Source organism: Vipera berus, assembly GCF_964194415.1.
Source record: "Vipera berus genome assembly, chromosome: 1".
Lineage (NCBI taxonomy): Eukaryota > Metazoa > Chordata > Lepidosauria > Squamata > Viperidae > Vipera > Vipera berus.
The window spans coordinates 190,720,103-190,739,992 of NC_138202.1; the positions used below are offsets into that span (position 1 = coordinate 190,720,103).

The 19,890-nt window shown below is 39.4% G+C and overlaps 1 protein-coding gene across 4 annotated transcripts in view; it reads left to right on the forward strand.

Annotated features, from left to right (window-relative positions):
- The window catches only part of ADARB1 (adenosine deaminase RNA specific B1), a 70,991-nt gene that overhangs the window by 40,360 nt on the left and 10,741 nt on the right, over positions 1 to 19,890 (forward strand). For 3 of the 4 annotated variants that reach the window (XM_081314671.1, XM_081314672.1, XM_081314674.1), the window contains 3 exons: positions 10,642 to 11,570; positions 15,161 to 15,275; positions 16,693 to 16,861. In XM_081314671.1, coding sequence (XP_081170797.1) covers positions 10,642 to 11,570; positions 15,161 to 15,275; positions 16,693 to 16,861 — 1,213 coding nt within the window. Of the gene's footprint in view, positions 1 to 10,595; positions 11,571 to 15,160; positions 15,276 to 16,692; positions 16,862 to 19,890 lie in introns of all 4 variants that reach the window. The other variant, XM_081314673.1, reaches the window with a different exon arrangement.

Here is a 19,890-nt window from a genome sequence, read left to right on the forward strand (position 1 = left end):
TTATATGCAATAAGATATACAGTAGTGACAGCATATAAGAATAAGAGCCTTGGTGGAGCAGTGGGCTAATGCCTCCTTAAGTAACACCAGCTGCCTGCAATTACTGCAGGTTCGAGTCCCACCAGGCTCAAGGTTGACTCAGCCTTCCAAGGTAGGTAAAATGAGGACCCAGATTGTTGGGGGCAATAAGCTGACTTTGTAATAATGCCGCTTGGGGTGTGTGTGAAAGCCCTAATAAGCAGGCATATACATAGAATGAAGGCTACTGCTAAGCTTGTAAGCCGCCCTGAGTCTTCGGAGAAGGGCGGGATATAAATGGAATTAAAATTAAGAAAATTAAGTGCAAAATCATTCAGAGCAAAATATTGATAAATGATTAATTGATTGATATTATTAATAATTATTTAAGGCCCAAGTAGTGATTGATGGGAAAATAAGTATTTGGAACATATCAAATCCATACTGACAGTACTTGAAATTTTAAAGAAAGCATTGAAAGACTTAAACCTTTTGGTATTGAATGGGTTTTGGAGGATGAATTCTCAAAAGGATATCTTTGGGAAAAAAATATTAATTTATCAATTCAATACATAAAAAAGGAGCAGTGCAATAAAAACTCCAGATTTAGTATTGTAATATTTACATTTTTAAGAAATAAGAATGATTTTCTAAACAGGAAAACTTCAGAAGTCTGTGATGTTATCATTGTGTATCATATCAGATCGCAAAAATAGTTAATAATGACTAACTGACAGGGTCATGTCTCCCAGTGATCTATGCTTTTATAGATGGGAACAATTTGCACTGGAAATAGTGTATTTGCTTCTGATTATTCATGCAGAGCTTATATTTAGGAATTTACATGTGTAGTTAGAGTCTATTGAGGTGGAAGACAAATGAAATCTTTCGTAGATATATTGTATTAGGGCTGACCTTGTCTATGCATCTTGCTAGATGTCTTGGCCTCATTCTGTTGGGCTATTCCTGGATTCCTGCCCTGTATTAAATGAAAATGATCTTAAATATGGGCTTTATTAGAAATGTTGAAAAAATAGTTAATCTCTCTTATTTATTTTAAAGAGCCTATGGGCAAACATATAGGTTTTTCATCTTAATAGAAAGCAAGTTCAAAAATGTTTTCTAATAGATTTGGAAACAACTCAAATTGTTGATGGTAAAGGTATTCCTTTGGCCCAGTGATAATCAAATTCACATATTAGAACAATTAACCAGTAGAACAACCTGCCTCCAGAAGTGGTGAATGCTCCAACATTGGAAGATTTTAAGAAGAGACTGGACAGCCATTTGTCTGAAATGGTATAGGGTTCCTGCCTGAGCAGGGGGTTGGACTAGATGACCTCCAAGGTCCCTTCCTTTATTATTATTGTTGTTGTTGTTATTGTTGTTATTGTTATTCTCAGGTCCAGCTTGAAACAATCTGAAACTTCCGAAACTATTTGATTGTAACTTTTAATGGGACAGAAAAAATGTTCTAAACATGTATAGTCTCCATAAATATAATGCTCTAAACATGTTTTATCTGAACACTATCTTCTATCAAATTGTCCCCTGAGGTAAAATATAGTATATGGTGAAACATATTACAAAGGAAATAGTTCTTAGAAATACGAAACTATTAGTAACTTTTATTTTATTTGCCTTTATTATAAAAGTATTATTACTTGCTTTTTAACTTCTATGTTTTACCAATCTCTTTCTATCCAGCTTCTAATTTTCTCTTCTTTTGAGCACCGAAAGGAGTAACCTATCAAGCTTTTGTTGGAGGATGTTATAAATGAAAATTTAATAGCCATTCCATCAGCTTTGTCAACTAGGTGAAGTGGTGTGTGCATGTTTTTAATTGCTAGGTTTAAAACAAATTTAAATGTTATCCAGGTTTAAAACAAATTTAAATATGTTATCCAGTCATGATTCTGCAATAGTTTGTATGTATAGCAGGCATTTAAAAATTTCTATCTTTAGAATATTTTTCTCCAGCAAGGCAGAATGTTACTTTTCACTGGATTCCTTGCAGCATTTTACCAAGTCTAATTTAAAAATGTGCTGTCTATTTTTTTTAAAAAAGGCAATGAATTACTGGGTTATAATTAAGGCTTTGACATTTAATATCTTGTTTTAACAAAAGAATAATAGCATAGAAAGTATTATTTAAAAATCACAGAAAATTACTGTCTACATTACTATATATACTGTAAGTATAAATTCACATCATTTTTCCAGTACTGTAGTGTATACTGTAAGGTCTCTAGTTTGAAGAGAATTGTTGGTAACCATTCGCAGCATTTAAAGGCTACCTAATTCAAGTTTCTGTTTTAAACTATTTAGTTAATAGATGTATATCCGACTTGACAGCATACATCCTCAAAATAGGTCATATGCTGTCTTTTTGTTTGTTTGCTCAATTCCACAGAGCAACTGATGACAGAACAACTTTCTGCGATGCAAGAAAGGACACTTGAGCAGCAGAAAGGGCCCTAAATTTTCTTCATTGGGACTCATTTTTGGAATTAAAAGAAGCCTGCTTAGCATTCTTTCTATGCCCTCACCTGCCTACAAATGGCAGAGCTATGTGAGAGCTTAACTCATGACAATAGTTCTGGAATGAGTCAAAAAACCAAATTGTTAGAGAATTGCCATTAAGTCCTAAGGAAGTACTTGAAATAAGAGGATGTGAGCTATCTCCTGCCCAATAATATTTAACTAATTGTTTCCCTAATGACCTGCCTATATTGCATGCTCTTGCCTTTAAAAATTAGTCCAATTTTTCTGCTAGTTCATGTAATCTTTTTATTCTTTTTTATGAAGCCTTTTTATATTATTTAGTTGTTCACATATATTTCATTAGTATAATTCTAACATCCTAGTCCAGTCTATATACCGTCATAATAACTTGTGATGCCTGTGTTGGAAGGGTCTTTCCTTTTATACATTGACTTCCAGTTTGGGGTGACAGCTGAAAAAATGTTTGATACTATGTTAAATTTATACATAATTACTTTTATTAATTTTGTCTAAGTAAGGTATTCTAGTTAATGTTAAATACTTCATTTCACCCTAAGTTGATAATGATTTGTATGTTTTCATGGTATAAAACATATTCTAGCATTGGCTGATAGTAGCACTAACTCATAGGAAATCAGTTGGGTAACTAAAGCTTTATTGTTTTTTTATGCCAGATATATTGATACTGTGACAAACTCTTCTTCTTCCCATATTCTTTTCCCTATAGCCCCAAAGTCCTATATTCCTGTATTCCAGGCATGAATACAGTTCCAACATGTTTTGCTCATTATAATTTGTCCTGCAGTGGTAATTTCTGTTTCCATTCTGTTGCACAGAATAGAGTGTGGATGACTATGCACATAACTGAATTGTATTATTTACCCTTTCTCAGTCTGATTACAAATCTTTGCCTCTTAATGATGATGATAACTTTATGATGATAACTTTATTGTCACTTTGAATGTACACCAATCGGCATACATCAAAATGAAATTTCGTTGCATACAGCTCTCAAAGGGTCACCACCTCCGATATATACTCCTTGTTTGGGGCCTGCTCAAATTTCACATTGTCCATTTTAGTCTCTAGGGAGTGAACGATGGCAAACAGGACAGATGGAAATGGGGCTCCATGTGGATTAGCCCTCAAGTTAGCTTGTATTCTGACAACCTCGCCTTCTTTCCTTTTTCTGATCCTGACTCTTCCATCCTTTCCTTAAAGAGGCCTTGCTTCTTTTCGCCCCTGGAGCACGCTGCTGCCGCCGCCACCAACTCCTCCAAAAGCCTACATACATAATACCTACATATTTGCTCCTGATCAAAATAAATTGCAATATATTTTCTTATTGAAGCAGAGATGGGTAAATAAGTATGAATGTGGTCATGTCACAATGGCTTACATTTATAAACTAATTCATTCTGTGAAATTTTCTCCAAATTTGTTTTTTAAAGTAATCACAAAACCTGGGAATTTTCATTTATAATACTCCTCAACATGCCCATTTTGCATCCATCCTTCCCTAAGAAAGAGTATTCAAGGAGGGGATGGTTGGCTCATTCAGTGGGAGTTCTGGCATCGGGTTGAAACTTTGTTCTGTCGCCACCTGGAAAGGGGTGTAGCCCATGCTGGAATGCATTGCATTGTTATATGTGACCTCTGAAAATGGCAGCAGGTCGGTCCAATTGTCCTGCTGGTAGTTAATGAAACAGCGTAGATACTGCTCCAGTACTGAGTTCGACCGTTCAGTCCCAGCATTTGTCTGTGGATGATGACTAGATGACTGTGTGGTCCCCAACAGTCCTAGGAATGCTTTCCAGAATTCTGATGTGACTTGTACCCCTCTATCTGATATGATTAGTTCTGGAGCTCCATGAAGTCGATATAATAAGCTAGATGAACAGCTTTGCTAGTGTCTTTGCATTGGAGATTTTTTGACATGGGATAAAATGTACTTGTTTAGAGAATAAATCCATCACGACCCAAATGACTGTGTTCCCCCCACTTTCTGGTAACTCCACAATAATGTCCATAGAGATTTCTCTCCAAGGCGCTGATAGGGTTGCTACTGGTTGCAACAAACCTGGGGTCTTTCTTTGCATTCTCTTCACTGCAGCACAAGTTGGATAACTGGCCACGTAACTTTCAATGTGCTTTTTTATTGACAGCCACCAGAACTGCTGTTTCAATCAGGTGCAAAGTTTTTATGACTCCAAAATGTCCTGCTGATTTTGAATCGTGGCATAGTCCCTGGCTCTTTGGAATGTACAGCTTTCCTCTGACCCATTGTAACCCATCTGTCATGGTGCATAGGTTCTTGTGGCTTAGGAACCATTTGTTGGTTTCTAGTGCTTTTTTTAATTCAATCCCTACTTGGCTCGCTAGGGGCTTTTGAAGTTTGGCTTGTGCTTGGGTGGAGACTTGTGCTGATCATTGTTTTGTTGGCATAAGTGGGTCTGTTATTTCTGTTCAGTGGCTATTGTACTGAGACAGTCTGGACAATGCATCCTCTAGGAATTCCCCCCCCCCTGGTAAGTGCTTTAGAGTGAAATTAAACTGGTGGAAATGTTGCGACCATCTCACTTGCTTAGGGGTCAGTTTCCTGGGTGTTTTTAGTGCTTCCAGGTTTTTGTGGTCTGTCCACATTTGGAAAGGAATTTTGTTCCCCTCCAGGAAGTGCCACCAGGTTAGAAGTGCCTATTGGACCATGTAAGCCTCCTTCTCCCAAACTGCCCACCTTTGCTCTGTCTCTGTGAGTTTTCTTGATGTATATGCGCAAGGCTGCAATTTCCCTTCATCATTTTCTTGTAATAGTACTGCCCCCACAGCCACATTACTAGCATCAGCCTGAATTACGAAAGGTTTTTCGGGGTCAGGGTGCCTTAGAATCAGCTCTGTGGAAAATAGTTTTTTTAACCTTTCAAATGCAGTTTGACATTCTACTGTCCATATCAATGGCTGACTCAGTTTGGGTTTCCCCTCCCCTTTTGTCTTTAGCAAGTTAGTAATTGGTAGTGCGATCTGTGCAAAGGGATGAATTGCCGGTAAAGGTTAGCAAATCCAAGGAAACTTTGCAATTGCTTCCTGGTGCAGGGCGGAGCCCATTCTAGTACAGCTTGGACTTTTTCAGGGTCCATTTCTATGCCACTTGGCGAGATGCGATACCCCAGGTAGTCAATTTTTTTCCTTATGAAAGTCACACTTAGACAGCTTAGCATACAGGTGAGCTGCCTGGAGTTTTTTCAGCACAGTTCTGACTAATTTCACATGTTCCTCTTTTGTTTCAGTGAATATCAGGATATTGTCCAGGTGCTCTCGTAGCATGTCATTTATTAGTTGCATGCATACTGTGGGTGCCTCTTGAAGGCTGAAGGGTAAAACCCTGAATTGGTAACACCCTAAGGGGCAATTGAAAGCAGTTTTCCACTCATCCCCTTCTTTAATTCTAATCCTGTAATACACCTCCCTCAAGTCTAGTTTCGAAAAGATTTTTCCTTTCAATAGGTGTGCTAGCATGTCCTTCATGAGAGGGAAGGGGTATAGGTTACTCTCACTCACTGTGTTCAGAGATTTATAGTCCACACAGAGGCAGAGAGTCCCATTTTTCTTTTCTTGAAATAACACTGGGGCTGCGGTCTTTGGTTTCACCAGCTGGATGAAACCCCTCTCCAAATTTTTGTCTATGAACTTTTGCATTTCCCCGAGCTCCCATGGGCTCATGGAATATAGTTTTGGCTTGGGTAATTTCGCCCCGGGAGGATCTCGATGGAGCAGTCCATGGGTCGGTGAGGGGGCAGTTTGTCAGATTTCTCTTTGCTGAACACTTCAGCTAAGTCCCTAAATTCCTCTGGGATGTCTTGTAACTCCTTTTCCCCTCCCACCGCTGCTCTATCGGAGGGACTTCTCCCATTTTGGAGCTGAGCCAGGGTCTTTTCTGTACTTCCATCTGGGAATCTGAGTTCTCCTGTCCTCCCATCCTCCTGCAGGTTCTACTTGGCTAGCCATGCCATGCCTAGAATAAGGGGGCACTCCATGCCAGGGGTCACAACAAATGTTATAGACTCTTTGTGATCCCCTATGGTGAGCTGGACAGACAGTGTGGCCAGTGTGGCTGGTGTCCTCCCTTCAATGGACCCATCTAATTGACCGAATGAGACCAGTTTTTTCAGCCTCTTCACTGGAATTCCTAAGTTCCCCACTAATGTTGGGCATATGAGTGCTATGAGTGCCACTCTCTTGGACATTCTGGGGCTAAACAGTTCTACAGTTCTGGTGAGGGGTGCGATGGGTTCACTTACCAGGGCTTCATCCTCCGAGTTGTCATCTGACGAGTCGGATGGCTCTGTTGGTGTTGTCAGAGTTCCCTTCCCCTGTTTGGGGGGTGGGGAACTCAACAACCTCCATGCTCCTCATGGCCATTCATTGGGGTCTTTCTGGGCTTCCCACCCAGGGCTCGGTGAGGTTTGTGGATGGGACTGTGTGAGCAGCACTCCGCAGCATGGTGTCCTTCCTTCCCGCATTTGAAACATCCTGTCATTCTCTAGGTGGTTGGTGCTTGTTTCGCTGGTTCACAGGGTTGCTCTGCTGGTGACTTTCACCAAGATCTCCCTCGAGGCTGTTGTCTTTTGGCTCGACCAATCTCTACTCTTGGAGTCGGTTTGGGTCCCCTCGAGGGATGCAGGCATCGTACAAATCATAGTTCAGGCCATCCTTGAAATATGTGATCAATATATCTTCCAGCCAGTTCAGCTTGCTGGCCAGGGCTCGAAACTCTTAGGTATATTCCGCTACAGGTCGCCAGCCTTGCCTGACAGTTTTGATGCATTCCCACACCTTCCGATCAGCCAAGGGGTCTTCAAATCTGTGTCTGAGGGCTGCCACGAACTGATTGAAATTCTGCAATTCTGGGACATCGGTGTCATGGAGATCCACCACTCAGTCTGCTGCGGTGCCATCTAGGGTGGCTTACACAATCTGTATTCAGCTGCGGTCACTCGGTATGTCACGGCCGTATTCCTCCATGTAATTCAATACTTGGGTCACGAAAAATCCCAAGTGGCACGGCTCCCCGCAGTATTTTACTCCCAGTGGTGGAAGTTTTCAGATGGACTGACGTCCCTTCTTCTGTCTGTGTCTGTGTCCATCTCTGTCAGCTGGTGTGACTTGTCTTGGGGTAGCAGCAGTGGTAGCGATGGTTGCTGCTTCTGCAGTGCTGGTAGAAGGGCCTGGGACTGCTGGTTTGCCCCCCCTTCATCCATTCCTTCAGCTGAGCCCAGGTTGACGGTGCCCTGGCATGGTTCGGCTTTCTCCTCCTTCATGGAGTCAAAGGTGACTCTTTGCATGTCGATGGTTTGCTCCAGGAATTGGCTGGAACAGAGTGGCAGGTTGTCCTCTTCTTCGCTAAGGCAAAGTGACCTCTCCATCTCAACTTTCCAACCTGGTTGGTGACTGCTGCATCTGAGCGTCACTTTCCTGGATTTCTTCTCCCAGTCCTTCTTCCTGACACCCATTGACCACCTGGGCTTGTGGCGGCATTCCACAACCACTACCTCATCTGATGAGCTGTAAGATTGAGAACTGTATTGGCTGGAGTCTGCTAGATGGGAGATGTGTCCCCCCATGGCAGGTTCTTTCTTTTCCGTTCCGATATCTGACATAATTTGCTTAGTCCCCTGGTAAGGGTCTTCCTTCTGGGCTGACTATTATTGCAGATCCTGCCCAATGTCAGGACCCACTTCAAAACCTCGTCCCAAGAAAGCAGGACTCCTTGAAACAATTTCTTTCCAAAAGGAACTTTTATTAGGAGAAGCTGATAGCAGGCAAGATAGGCAGGATCTGAGGATTTCCCGCTCAGATGAATAGGTTAAAAGAATCCCAAGCAAAAGCCCACCCCAATAGTTCATCCAGTCAGTTTGAATGGGCCAATCCCCAGGTGTTAAGTCCGCTGTGGAAAAGAAGCTGATAACTGGGTCCTTTCCCATGCTTGTGAAGATGTTGTTGGGTCTTCGCACTTTCCCTTCCACAGCGAGAGATAAGCCAGATGGTCGGAGGCACATTCCTTTCTCACCCCAAGGTAACATCAAGGGAGAGACAGTTCAAAGAGTCAGCATGCAGGAACAATGGGAAGGATACAGTGTTTCAAAGCAGAATAACATACAGTTGCAAGAAAAAGTATCTGAACCCTTTGGGATTACGTGGAGTTTTGCTTGAATTGGCCATAAAATGCTCTCTAAACGTCATGTAAGTCACAACAATAGAAAAACACAGTCTGCTTAAAATAATACTACACAAACATTAGCTGTGGTCATGTTTTAATTGAACATAAGATGGAAACATTCACAGTGCAGGGTGGAAAAAGTATGTGAACCCTAGCCTAATGACTTCTCCAAGAGCTAATTGGAGCCAGGAGTGAGCCAACCTTGACTCCAATCAGTGTGATGATATTGGATGTGTTGCTGACAGCTGTCCTGCCCTTTAAAAACACACACCTGTTTTGGGTTTACTGGTCTCAAGAAGCACTGTCTGATGTGAACCATGCCTCGCAGAAAAGAGCTCTCAGAAGACCTACGATCAAGAATTGTTGACTTGCATGAAGCTGGAAAGGGTTACAAAAGTATCTCCAAAAGCCTTGATGGTTTTTTATGGCCAATTCATGCAAAACTCCACGTAATCCCAAAGGGTTCACATACTTTTTCTTGCAACTGTACCACTGAGCCTTCCCTCCTCCCCCACAGTGGAATGGCAGAACCCTCGGAAAGAAATAGAAAAGAGATGAGATGGATTTCCAGAACCCCAGAGAAAATGGGTTCTGACAATTAATATAAAATTATCCTCTCTGTGTCTCTCTGTCTTTGTCTATCTCCCTCCCCCCTCTGTATGTTTGCATGTGTGTGTGTGTATGTATGTATACATATATCTATATGTGTGTATGTGTGTATAGTAATTTTCTCAGGGTAATGCATTTATGTACATAATTTTTAAACTGAGAAATATCTACTCATGTCACGTCATGAGAGATTGTACTTTGATGGAAATCAAAGTGCAATGTATTTCTTTATTTTATTTTTATTTAGTTTTATATGAATGCCAGGAGAATATCTTTCCCTCTCTCTTTGAAATTCTTGCGCTTCCTTTCCATGCATTAAGTAAAATGTGGTTGCAGACTGAGTTCTGAGAAACCTTATTCTGTACTAGTCTATATTTTATATCCTTCATCCTTTAGAATTCCTGAAAGTAATTTTTTTTGTGTGTATCATTGAAAGAATCAGAGAATATTGATATCTTCATTTTTCATGGAAATACAAATATCTTTGTAAGAGACTAGTTTCTGTACAGCTCTATTTTCCAATTTTATACCTTCAGCATGCATAATAGATACTGAAGTTTCTAAATAAACATCCAATGAAAAGACTACAGATAAATCTCTTGGTAGTTAGTTCTCCAAGCAAGCATAGTGATGAATATGACAAAAATATTTTCTTAATAAAGATGGCTTTTTTAAAAAAATGTGTGTCCTGAAATTTACTTGAAACAATTTCATACATCAGAGGGACCACCTCATGCATTCAAGGAAGCGAGATAGCAATTGCTAGCTGCACTCTAAAATGCCTTCATTAATACATTCAGCATTAATATGAAGGGAAACTTAATGGCCAGGTAAATATACAGTTGCGTAGAGGAGCTCGTGTATATAAGGCTTCTTAGAGGAATCCTGAATGTTAAAGTTTGTAGGGAAGCTTGGTATCAAGACTACAATTTGAAGAACAAAATTGTCAGTCATTTTTTCCCCAAAGGAAGAACTTTCTTTTTTGTGCTAGAGATGAGCAAATAGCTTCTAAAAACATGTCTGATAGTTTGTTTTCATTTTAGAATTAAGGGTATCATTTATAATATATATTTTAATAGCTTTTCTGCTTGCAAAATGAAAAAATATTTGTCAATACTGAGTACAAAATATTTAAATACCGGTAATTTGTGTATATGGTTAATAAATGAATTACAATAATATCTGAGCACACATCACTTAACCAGTTGCAAAGGTAGATAAAGGAATCTCTAAATTTTACATTTACAAGGTCCTGCAACGAAGGCATTGTAAGTTACTCTTTCTGGGCACCGCAGGTTCAGGCAGCACTGATATTAAAGAGAACCGCAACATGGACAACATTCCGCCTAAAGACGGGACTGTGCAAGGTGCCGGGGAGGGGAATCAGCTCCCTAATGGTGGAGGCACTAGCAGCAGGAAGCGGCTGTTGGACGAGGGAAGCAATGGCCATTCCAAGTTCCGCCCAAAGAAGAAAAAGAAAACTCCAGGTCCAGTGCTGCCCAAAAATGCCCTGATGCAGCTGAATGAAATCAAGCCTGGCTTACAGTACAAGCTTCTCTCCCAAACAGGACCAGTCCATGCTCCTATTTTTGTGATGGCTGTAGAAGTTAATGGGCAGATGTTTGAAGGGTCTGGCCCCACAAAAAAGAAAGCAAAGCTCCATGCAGCTGAGAAAGCTCTGAGGTCCTTTGTTCAATTTCCTAATGCATCCGAAGCTCATCTAGCAATGGGCAGAACTCTTTCGGTAAATACAGACTTTACTTCCGACCAGGCCGATTTCTCAGACACTCTCTTCAATGGGTTTGAAAATCCAGTTCAGTCTGAGCATTCCTTTTACCTGGAATCCAATGGAGATGGCTCCTTTACCTCCAGTGCAGATTTCAGCCTCTCATCCGCTGTGGCCAGTAGTTTTATCCAGTCATCTCTCCCTGCCCCATCACCATATGCATCAACCAGTGGGAAGAATCCAGTGATGATACTAAATGAACTTCGACCAGGATTAAAGTATGAATTTATTTCAGAAAGTGGAGAGAGTCATGCCAAGAATTTTGTAATGGCTGTGTCAGTGGATGGCCAAATGTTTGAAGGATCTGGACGGAACAAAAAACTGGCAAAGGCTCGGGCAGCTCAGTCAGCTCTCGCGTCTTTGTTTAATATGCAGCTGGACCAAACACCATCTCACCAACCTATTCCTAGTGAAGGCCTCCAGTTACACTTGCCACAGGTGAGAAAAAAAATATAGGATATTCATGTTGCAAATTTTTACAGTGCTGGGATAGTTTTTATTGTAATTCCAATTAAACATATCTAGAAAGCTACAAAATTCTCATGTACTACTAATATATTTCTGCCAGGTCTGTTAATTATATTTTGTGTATATTGCTATGGAAAAGTTATGTTTTTTGTTATTCCTGAGAATATTTTATATTGCTAAGAAAATAGGCATAGTAATCCTGAGCCTTAGGTATGATTCGATCAATCTTATTTTTGTGCAAAGTGAAACATGCTTAGGATAGGGTGGAACTGCTATTATAGTATTGTCATTATAAGCAAACATCATAGCAATGTTGTTTGCCAGAAAGCCATGTAATGTGTATAACATAATAATGCCTTGCCAAAATCAGTTGGTAAAGCATGTAACTGCTTGTAGGTAGACAAGACTGGAGATGACTCATCTAAGTGGAGCTATTCATTTCCTTATAAGCATTTCACTTTGTATGCTGCTACCAACACTGGTATTCAGTCTTCCATTTCACCTTTTTTCTCCCATATGGTAGATGCGAGTGGCTGCTATTTCTTTAAATAAAGAATACCTCTCAAACACATTGTTTCCCTGACTGCACATGGTAATAATGAAGGACACTGCTTGTACCATCACCAGGTCAATTTTTCATTGTCCATTTAGGAGGTAAAACTGCCCTAGACATATTAGATTTTTGGGACATTTGGATCCCTTGAGGGTTACAGAATCCAATATTGCTAAAAATGGCAGTCCCATGTATAATTTTACAAACATCACAATTGTTCTCATTGTTTGTGTAATGCCTCTGAGCCAGTGGTGGGTTTCAAATAATTTAACAACTGCCTCCCCTTTGCCTTGGTCTGGATGGGCTGCTCAGTGGATCAGCTAAGTTGGGGGCAGGAGGTCCCAGCAGGGGGGGCAGGAAGCTCCCGGTTGTGGAATTGCTGGAGGTCCCAGCTGGGGAGGGGCAGGAGGGTACAGTGCAGAGGGCTGCAGGAGTCTTGGAATAGGGTGGGTGCAGGAGGGTGGGGGGGATCAGCAGGTCCTGGCTGGGGGAAGGTGAGGGGGTGCAGCTGGGGGGGGCAGGAGGGCTGGGACGCCTCCGCAGGGGAAGCCGCATCCCTGCCAGCTGAGCCTCTTATCCACACTGTGGTCATGTATGATTGCATAGAAGGGGCAACGGGCAGGGGGCTGCAGGGAGAGCAGCTGGCAGGGGGAGAATGAGAACAGTCACTGTCTCCCTTCTGCAGCACAGCCCCATCGATGCAGGTGGAAACAGCCCTAGCATGGCTGGAAGTGGGCCCTCGCCTGGCCAGGGCCCCATATGCTTGGTGGCTCTGATAGGGGTGGCAGTGGCTGCTGCTTCGAGCCCCTCGACTGGCCAGCCAGGCAGGGAAGCAGGAGGTAGTGGTGGCGATACCTGCATTGCCAGGCCTGACTGGCAGCAGCTCCGGAAGTGAAGTTGTGTCACCCATCCTTGCACTGGTGGGGGCAGTGGTGGGGGAAGGCGGGCTCTGGCACGTGCCCAACCCTCGCTGCTGCCACTCCACATCATCCTGGGTGCACTCCCAGCCCCTTGCCACTGCTGTCCTGGCAGATGCTGTGCTGTGGAAGGGAGACGGCATGCTGCTGGCTAGACCTGGTGATGCAGGGATCGCTGCTGCCCCATGCATTGCCCAAGCACCACAGCACACCATCTGCCAGTCATGCAGGGAAGCAGCAGCAGAAGGAGGCGGCGGTGGCAGCAATCCCTGCATTGCCAGGCCCGGCTGGCAGCATGCTGTTTCCCTTCTGCAGCACAGCATCTGCCGGGACCCCACCAGTCGCCACCCCCAACAATGCAAGGATGAGCGGCACAGCTTCACTTTCAGAGCTGCTGCTGGCCAGACCAGGAGATGCAGGGATCGCTGCCTCCTCCACCTCCTGCTTCTGTGCATGGCCAGTGGGTTGAGGGGCTCAGAGCAGCAGCAGCTGCCACCCCTGTCAGAGTTGCCGAGCAGACAGGGCCCAGGCCAGTCATGGGCTGCCTTCCGGCCATCCCGGGGCCATCTCCGACCCACCGATGGGGCTCCGTAGCCAGTTCGCCATGATTCAGGATAGTGCCTCTTATGTTTTCGATTACAAGTGGTACCTTCCTCGACCACACGGTCTCCCTGAAAGCTATCAGTTCTAAAACCGGACACAGGCCGTTGGAGAACAAACCTCCACCCTCATCCTACACCCGAGCTACAGATATTCAACACTATAGTGAGCTGCATTTAGAGAGAGCCAGTCTGGCATAGTGGTAAAGGCACCAGGCTGGAAACTGAGAGACTATGAATACTAGTCCCCCAGAGACAGGTAGCCAACTGAATGATTTGAGCCAATCTCTCTCTCTCTCTCTCTCTCTCTCTCTCTCTCCCTCCCTCCCTCCCTCCCTCCCTCCCTCCCTCCCTCCCTCTCTCTCTCTCTCTCTCTCTCTCTCTCTCTCTCTCTCCAATAACATACATGCATATCTACATAAAAGCAGAGATAAAGGAATTGCAAAGTTTATTATGCATTCTCAGGGTTGTCGGATGTTATGGCATTCTTGCAATTTTAAATTTAAAAAATCTTAGCTCATTCTAGGAAAAACCTGATGTATATTAGCCCAATTCAGTTGGAGTTTACTGCTTGATATTATGGAAAATCAAGTCACGGTTCTTAGAATATGAAACCTGTATATCATGGGTATTTTTCTAACAATTAGAAATACAATATTTGTTTTAAGGGAATTCAGCAGTAAATTAATAAAGTTTTTCCTTTTTACAGTTAATAATATTGTGTTGTTTTAAAAGGGGAGATTATTTGAATGGTTAAAAAATGGAGAATTTTAATAGTTTTTATCTATGTTCTGTTAGGCAGCAGTTGGTAAAGCAGTTTGGAAGCTGTCTTTCCTTATTGTTTGACCCCTACTTAAACAGTGTTATGTTTGAACTGACCAATTCTGGATTTTGTTCAGCAACGTGAAAGATCCGGCTGATAACTAACTAAATAACTGTCATTTTTCAAATATTATGTTATTTCCTTCCCTGTTAAGCATTTATTGTTTATATTCAATGTGTATTTCATAGTTACCCACTCTAGTACTGTGATAATTTTAAAATTCTTCATTTGATTTTTTTAAAGAATCTTTTATTCTTAAGCTATTTGAAATATTTTACAAACTCGATATTTTTTATGATTTTGATAAAAATCATAATGAATGTCGTCCATTATATGATATAGGACTGACCTCTCTGAAGCAGAATCTTCCTTTAAATCAGTTTTTAGACTTGTATGATTTTCTAGCTAAATATGTATGTAATCCATAGTCATTCCTTTTTAATTCCCTTTAATTTTACAGTATATCTGGGTCATCCTTCAGTTTCCGATTATCTGTTCCATTCTAAGGGATGCTAAAGAACATAGCATGATAATGCAATGCAAATGGATAAATTCATTTTAACATTGTAAGGGCAGGTTTTTAGTGTTCATTTTTAAGTAAGAAATAGATCTGAATTGTCCAACAAATAGTTTCTGAATTGTCCAACATACCAATATGATTTTTGCAGGTTTTAGCTGATGCTGTTGCACGCTTGGTCATAGAGAAATTCAGCGATTTGACAGATAACTTTACATCACCTCATGCACGTAGAAAAGTGCTAGCCGGTGTCGTCATGACAACAGGTAAAAACAAAACAAGATCAACCTGCCATGCAGCTGGGTTCTTTATCCCCTTGTTTGTATAAAAAAATAAAGTGATCAAGGTAAATAGTTATTGCCCCTTTCTTTCCCATATTTAATAATGTGAAATGCTTTATGCCAAAGGTTATAATTAGTAATTCATATTTAATTCTAATCATTAAATGTTATGTTTTAATATTAATCATTATTGGGCATGTATACATATGTATGCAAATCATTGTTTTTATTTTTAATTTTAAAGCCCTCTTTGTCTTTTGCTTAATCATATATATGAAGTAGCTATTTATAATAATTAAGTACTATATTATCCCAAATTTAACATAATACCATTTTTAACAACAGCAATGCTATTAATCATACAGTACAGCTTAAGTAAATCATTGATAGTTTCACTGTTATAATCGTGTATATTTTATCCATGATATATTCAATACTAAAAGGGTAGAGATATTTTGACCCCAATGGACTGGAATTCACTGACTTAAATACATTCTGTTGGCATGGCACCTATAATCCATAAACATATGATTGTCCCATAAATAGAATTGATTGTTGCACTAGTGAAATAAATTATATATTGAAAGAAAGAAAGAAATTGAACAAGGCAGAAAAAAGGAATCAGTAAGACTCTTAAACTCTGACTTCTAGAAAGTTGTGTTTTATTCATGCCCGTATATATTTCAGTTAGCTAACAATTATAATGAACAAATATATTTTTAATCACATTAATTAAAAATATGTAAATAAAAGGGTGATAAAAACATTCCAAGTTTAAATTCATAGTCAATGTCATTTCATATTTGTTCAAGTTCAACAAATTAGAATCTGCCCATAGACAACCAAATCTACTATTCTGAATTGCATGAAAAATTCAACTCATAGTTTAATTGTTAGAACTCAGATGGAACAAAAAATGCCTGAGACTGCAAGGCTGGAAACTAAATATTTTTTTCTCTAAAATTCACAAACTTTCACCTAGCCCCACTGTATCTGATATGGATTTCAATAATTAGCTTGATCAGTGTTGTATGTAATCTGAGTCTAGTAATGACTTAATTGTACAGATATTTTCAGTCCATCCAAGAAATGCATATAGTTTTATGGTTTGACAATATAATGTATAAAATCCAGACTATGCAAATTAATAATTTACTCAGTTTTATATGATTCCAAAATTTGAAAGGCAATCCATACTGAAATATCTGTGTATTCAACTTCAAGTATCTGTGATTAATTTACAGTTCAGAATTATTTAGAGTTGAAAATTAACTCAATTTAGTTATTTAAACCATTAATTATGAAATTATTTTTATTAGATAGTATCCATTAGGTTACATGTTTAAGATGACTGGGGAGAAAAACTTTCTGTAAGTCTTTTCTCCTGAAACTGATTTTCCAGGTACTGATGTGAAAGACGCTCAAGTTATAAGTGTTTCTACAGGAACAAAATGTATTAATGGAGAATATATGAGTGACCGTGGTCTTGCTTTGAATGATTGCCATGCAGAAATTATAGCTCGGAGATGCCTACTTAAATTTCTTTATACACAACTTGAACTACATTTAAGGTAAGTTCAAAGGACTTTTACTCTACAGAGGCAGGTTCTATCAATCACACTATGGATAGGGTCACAGAATATTGTGTTCATACAAATTTCTATGAAGACATAGTACACTTCATAAGATGCTAAGACCTAATTCTGGAAAAACAATAGTTTGATTTGATACTTTCAGATAATAGCAATTGAACTAATGCTTCTTTCTATCTCTGAGATAACCCATGTAGGAAATAATTTTGTACTACTATCAGTTTTAATGGAGCACCATTCTATAGATTTTCAGGAGATTCCTCTTAGAGAGGTACGGGGGTCCTCAGTCTTTCAATAATTTATGAAAAAAATTCAATCTTTAACCATTAATTTATGCTTGGCTGTATCTCATCTTAAATAATGCAGCACTATTTATGTAAGACCCTTAAAAATTTTTGGGAATTGCAGTCAGTCCAAAATGCAGCAGTTTGGCTGTTAAAGATACAAATATAATACGTTACTGAATGAATTGTACACAGTTGCTAGTTGCTTATTGGACACATTTTAAAACATTAATATAATTTTCAAAGCCATGAGTATCTGCAGGAAGGCCAAGGGGGCGCATTACGTTAGTAGACACATAGGTAATTGTGATTTTTCATAATGAAGTCATCATATTTATCATGATTTTAGCACCATCACATTATACTGTGGATGCTATTATTTAAAGCCTGTTTAAACTTTGAGGAAACTCTACAGCTATGAGGTGCCATAAAAGATAAACTTTATTGAATACACATCTCAGTACTGAAGAAGCAAAATCAGCTCTAAGTTTCCCACACGAAAATCTGGTTTGTTAACAATAGCTCTCCATAACCCCCACCCACCAAGGGTTCACGTTGCCCAATCATATTTCTTTGGTTTGTTATGAGAACGGTCCACTTCTCCATCAAACTTCTGTTTTTGTAGATAGCTTCTTAAAAAGCCCCTGTCTCCCAAGCAGCCCCTCCCCCCGTTTCTATGGCAAGTTGAGTAGCGACAGAGGTTAGCAAGCATCTTAGCAATTCAATCTTGACACCTGAATCCTTGACAAGCAGGATAGTCCGTGACTATCTGAAGGACCATCTCTTTTGTTGTGAAACCTGACTAGATACAAAGCCTCAGAGGGAGATGCCTTTCTGAAGCTCCCCCTACTGTTGCTCCCAAGCTATGAAATGATTTATATTGATCCTCACTCTTTATGGATTTTGTGAAGTAGTATCTTTTCCCTAAACTTTTAATTATTAGCATCTGTTTAAGATGTTTATGTGGTAACTATTGTTAGGTACCCTGAGTGCTAATTTAACTGAAAGATGAGATTCAATAAATTAGTAATAATGGATCAATTGAATGAAATAAATAATGCATGCTCTGCATGGACTATGGCATGAGGCTCTTCTCAAGAGATTCTCTGTCCATAATGCATAATTCTATGGATATTCTTGGTATCTATTGAATGTATTATTTGTATTAGAATAACACTTTTTATAGTTATATATGTGTATAAGTATATATGCATAGTTATATAGCTATAGATAGAGAGAATATAAAAGTCCTTATATAAAAGTAGTCCCCATTATTTTTAAATGATTCATACTATAAATGAGTCATACTGAATGAATGGCTTAAGTAAAAACATATGCAGGAACTGAAATATACACCAGCAGTCATAAATGGACAAGGATCAGGTGGTAAATGTTGGGTGGAATCTCAAAATGTCATAGATAGCCTCATTTGTTTCCTCTTGAGATGTTACAAATAATTTTTAAAACTATTCTAATCATATATGAAAGTTTCTGAAATACTTGGAAGCAAATTGTATGACTGCTTGTCTTCTGAGGAAATAACATTAATATCTATCATCTTAAATCCCCAAAGGAAATTTGTAGTATTACCAGTTGATTCAGAGGTAGTCTTTGGTTGCTGAACTTATATCTGTTGTAATTTAATTTGGTCCTAGTTTCCATAAGGTGGTTAAGGCTATTTATGCTAAAGTTTTCCCCTGATCTTCACATCAGTAATATCAGATGAAAGATTTTTGTGCTTGACAGAGGATGCCAGGTTGTCTGTTTTCATGTTGAATTTATTTTGCAGAACTCCTTATGAAGAATTTTTGAGAATTAAGATTGGTAATGCATACTATAAAATTAATATCTTCCTGGATGTGTACTATGTAGAAAATACATTTTTATTGATTGTCTTCATTCACATTTCCAGTACAAATAAGTCAATAGGACAAAGGGACAGTTGCAAAACTGACATCAAATTTTCTTAAGCTACTTCAAAATCATGGAAAGCTTTTAATCTTGGGTCAAACAGAAAATTAGGTTTTAAGCAAATTGAATGTAAAATAACTAAAGCAGATATTTTTTTCTTAATGTTATTTATAGTGTTACTGTACTAAACTAAAAGGAAGTATGAATATATTCAATAGTATTAAAGAAATATACTTCAAACTGTATCATAATAACAGTGGAGAGGTGGGGAGTGACTTGAAAATTGTTATAAATAGAAAATTACATTATAAACAAGATATTCTGAATTTCTCATTATTTAATGAGGCCTTTCATTGGTCTAAAGCAAATTCAAATTATTCTATAGGTCACATAGACTAACTAGTTTTAGCAACTTAATTCAACTGCCTATAAAAAAGTTGTTGCATGAGAACCACAAGTCTTTTAAAGACCTGCTATAGAAATCAGAGCTATTGTGGCATAATAATTAAAGTGTAGAATTGGCATTAACCCTGGGGAGAGCCAGAATTCAAGTCCACCCTCAGCCCAGAAGCTCACTGGATGCCTTTTGATTAGTCAATCTATCCCAGCCCAATGTATGTTATAGATTTCTTTTTGTTGAGAGAAATGTTAAGGGAAAATGTGGAAGCAGCAGAGGCATGTGGACCAAATAAACCAAAGTCCATTAGGGGTTACCAGAGATAAATGACATATCTATTTTAACCTTAATCAAATAAATCAACTGTTTTATTTTTAGCAATCTTGATCTTTACTCCGTATACATAATATCATAGA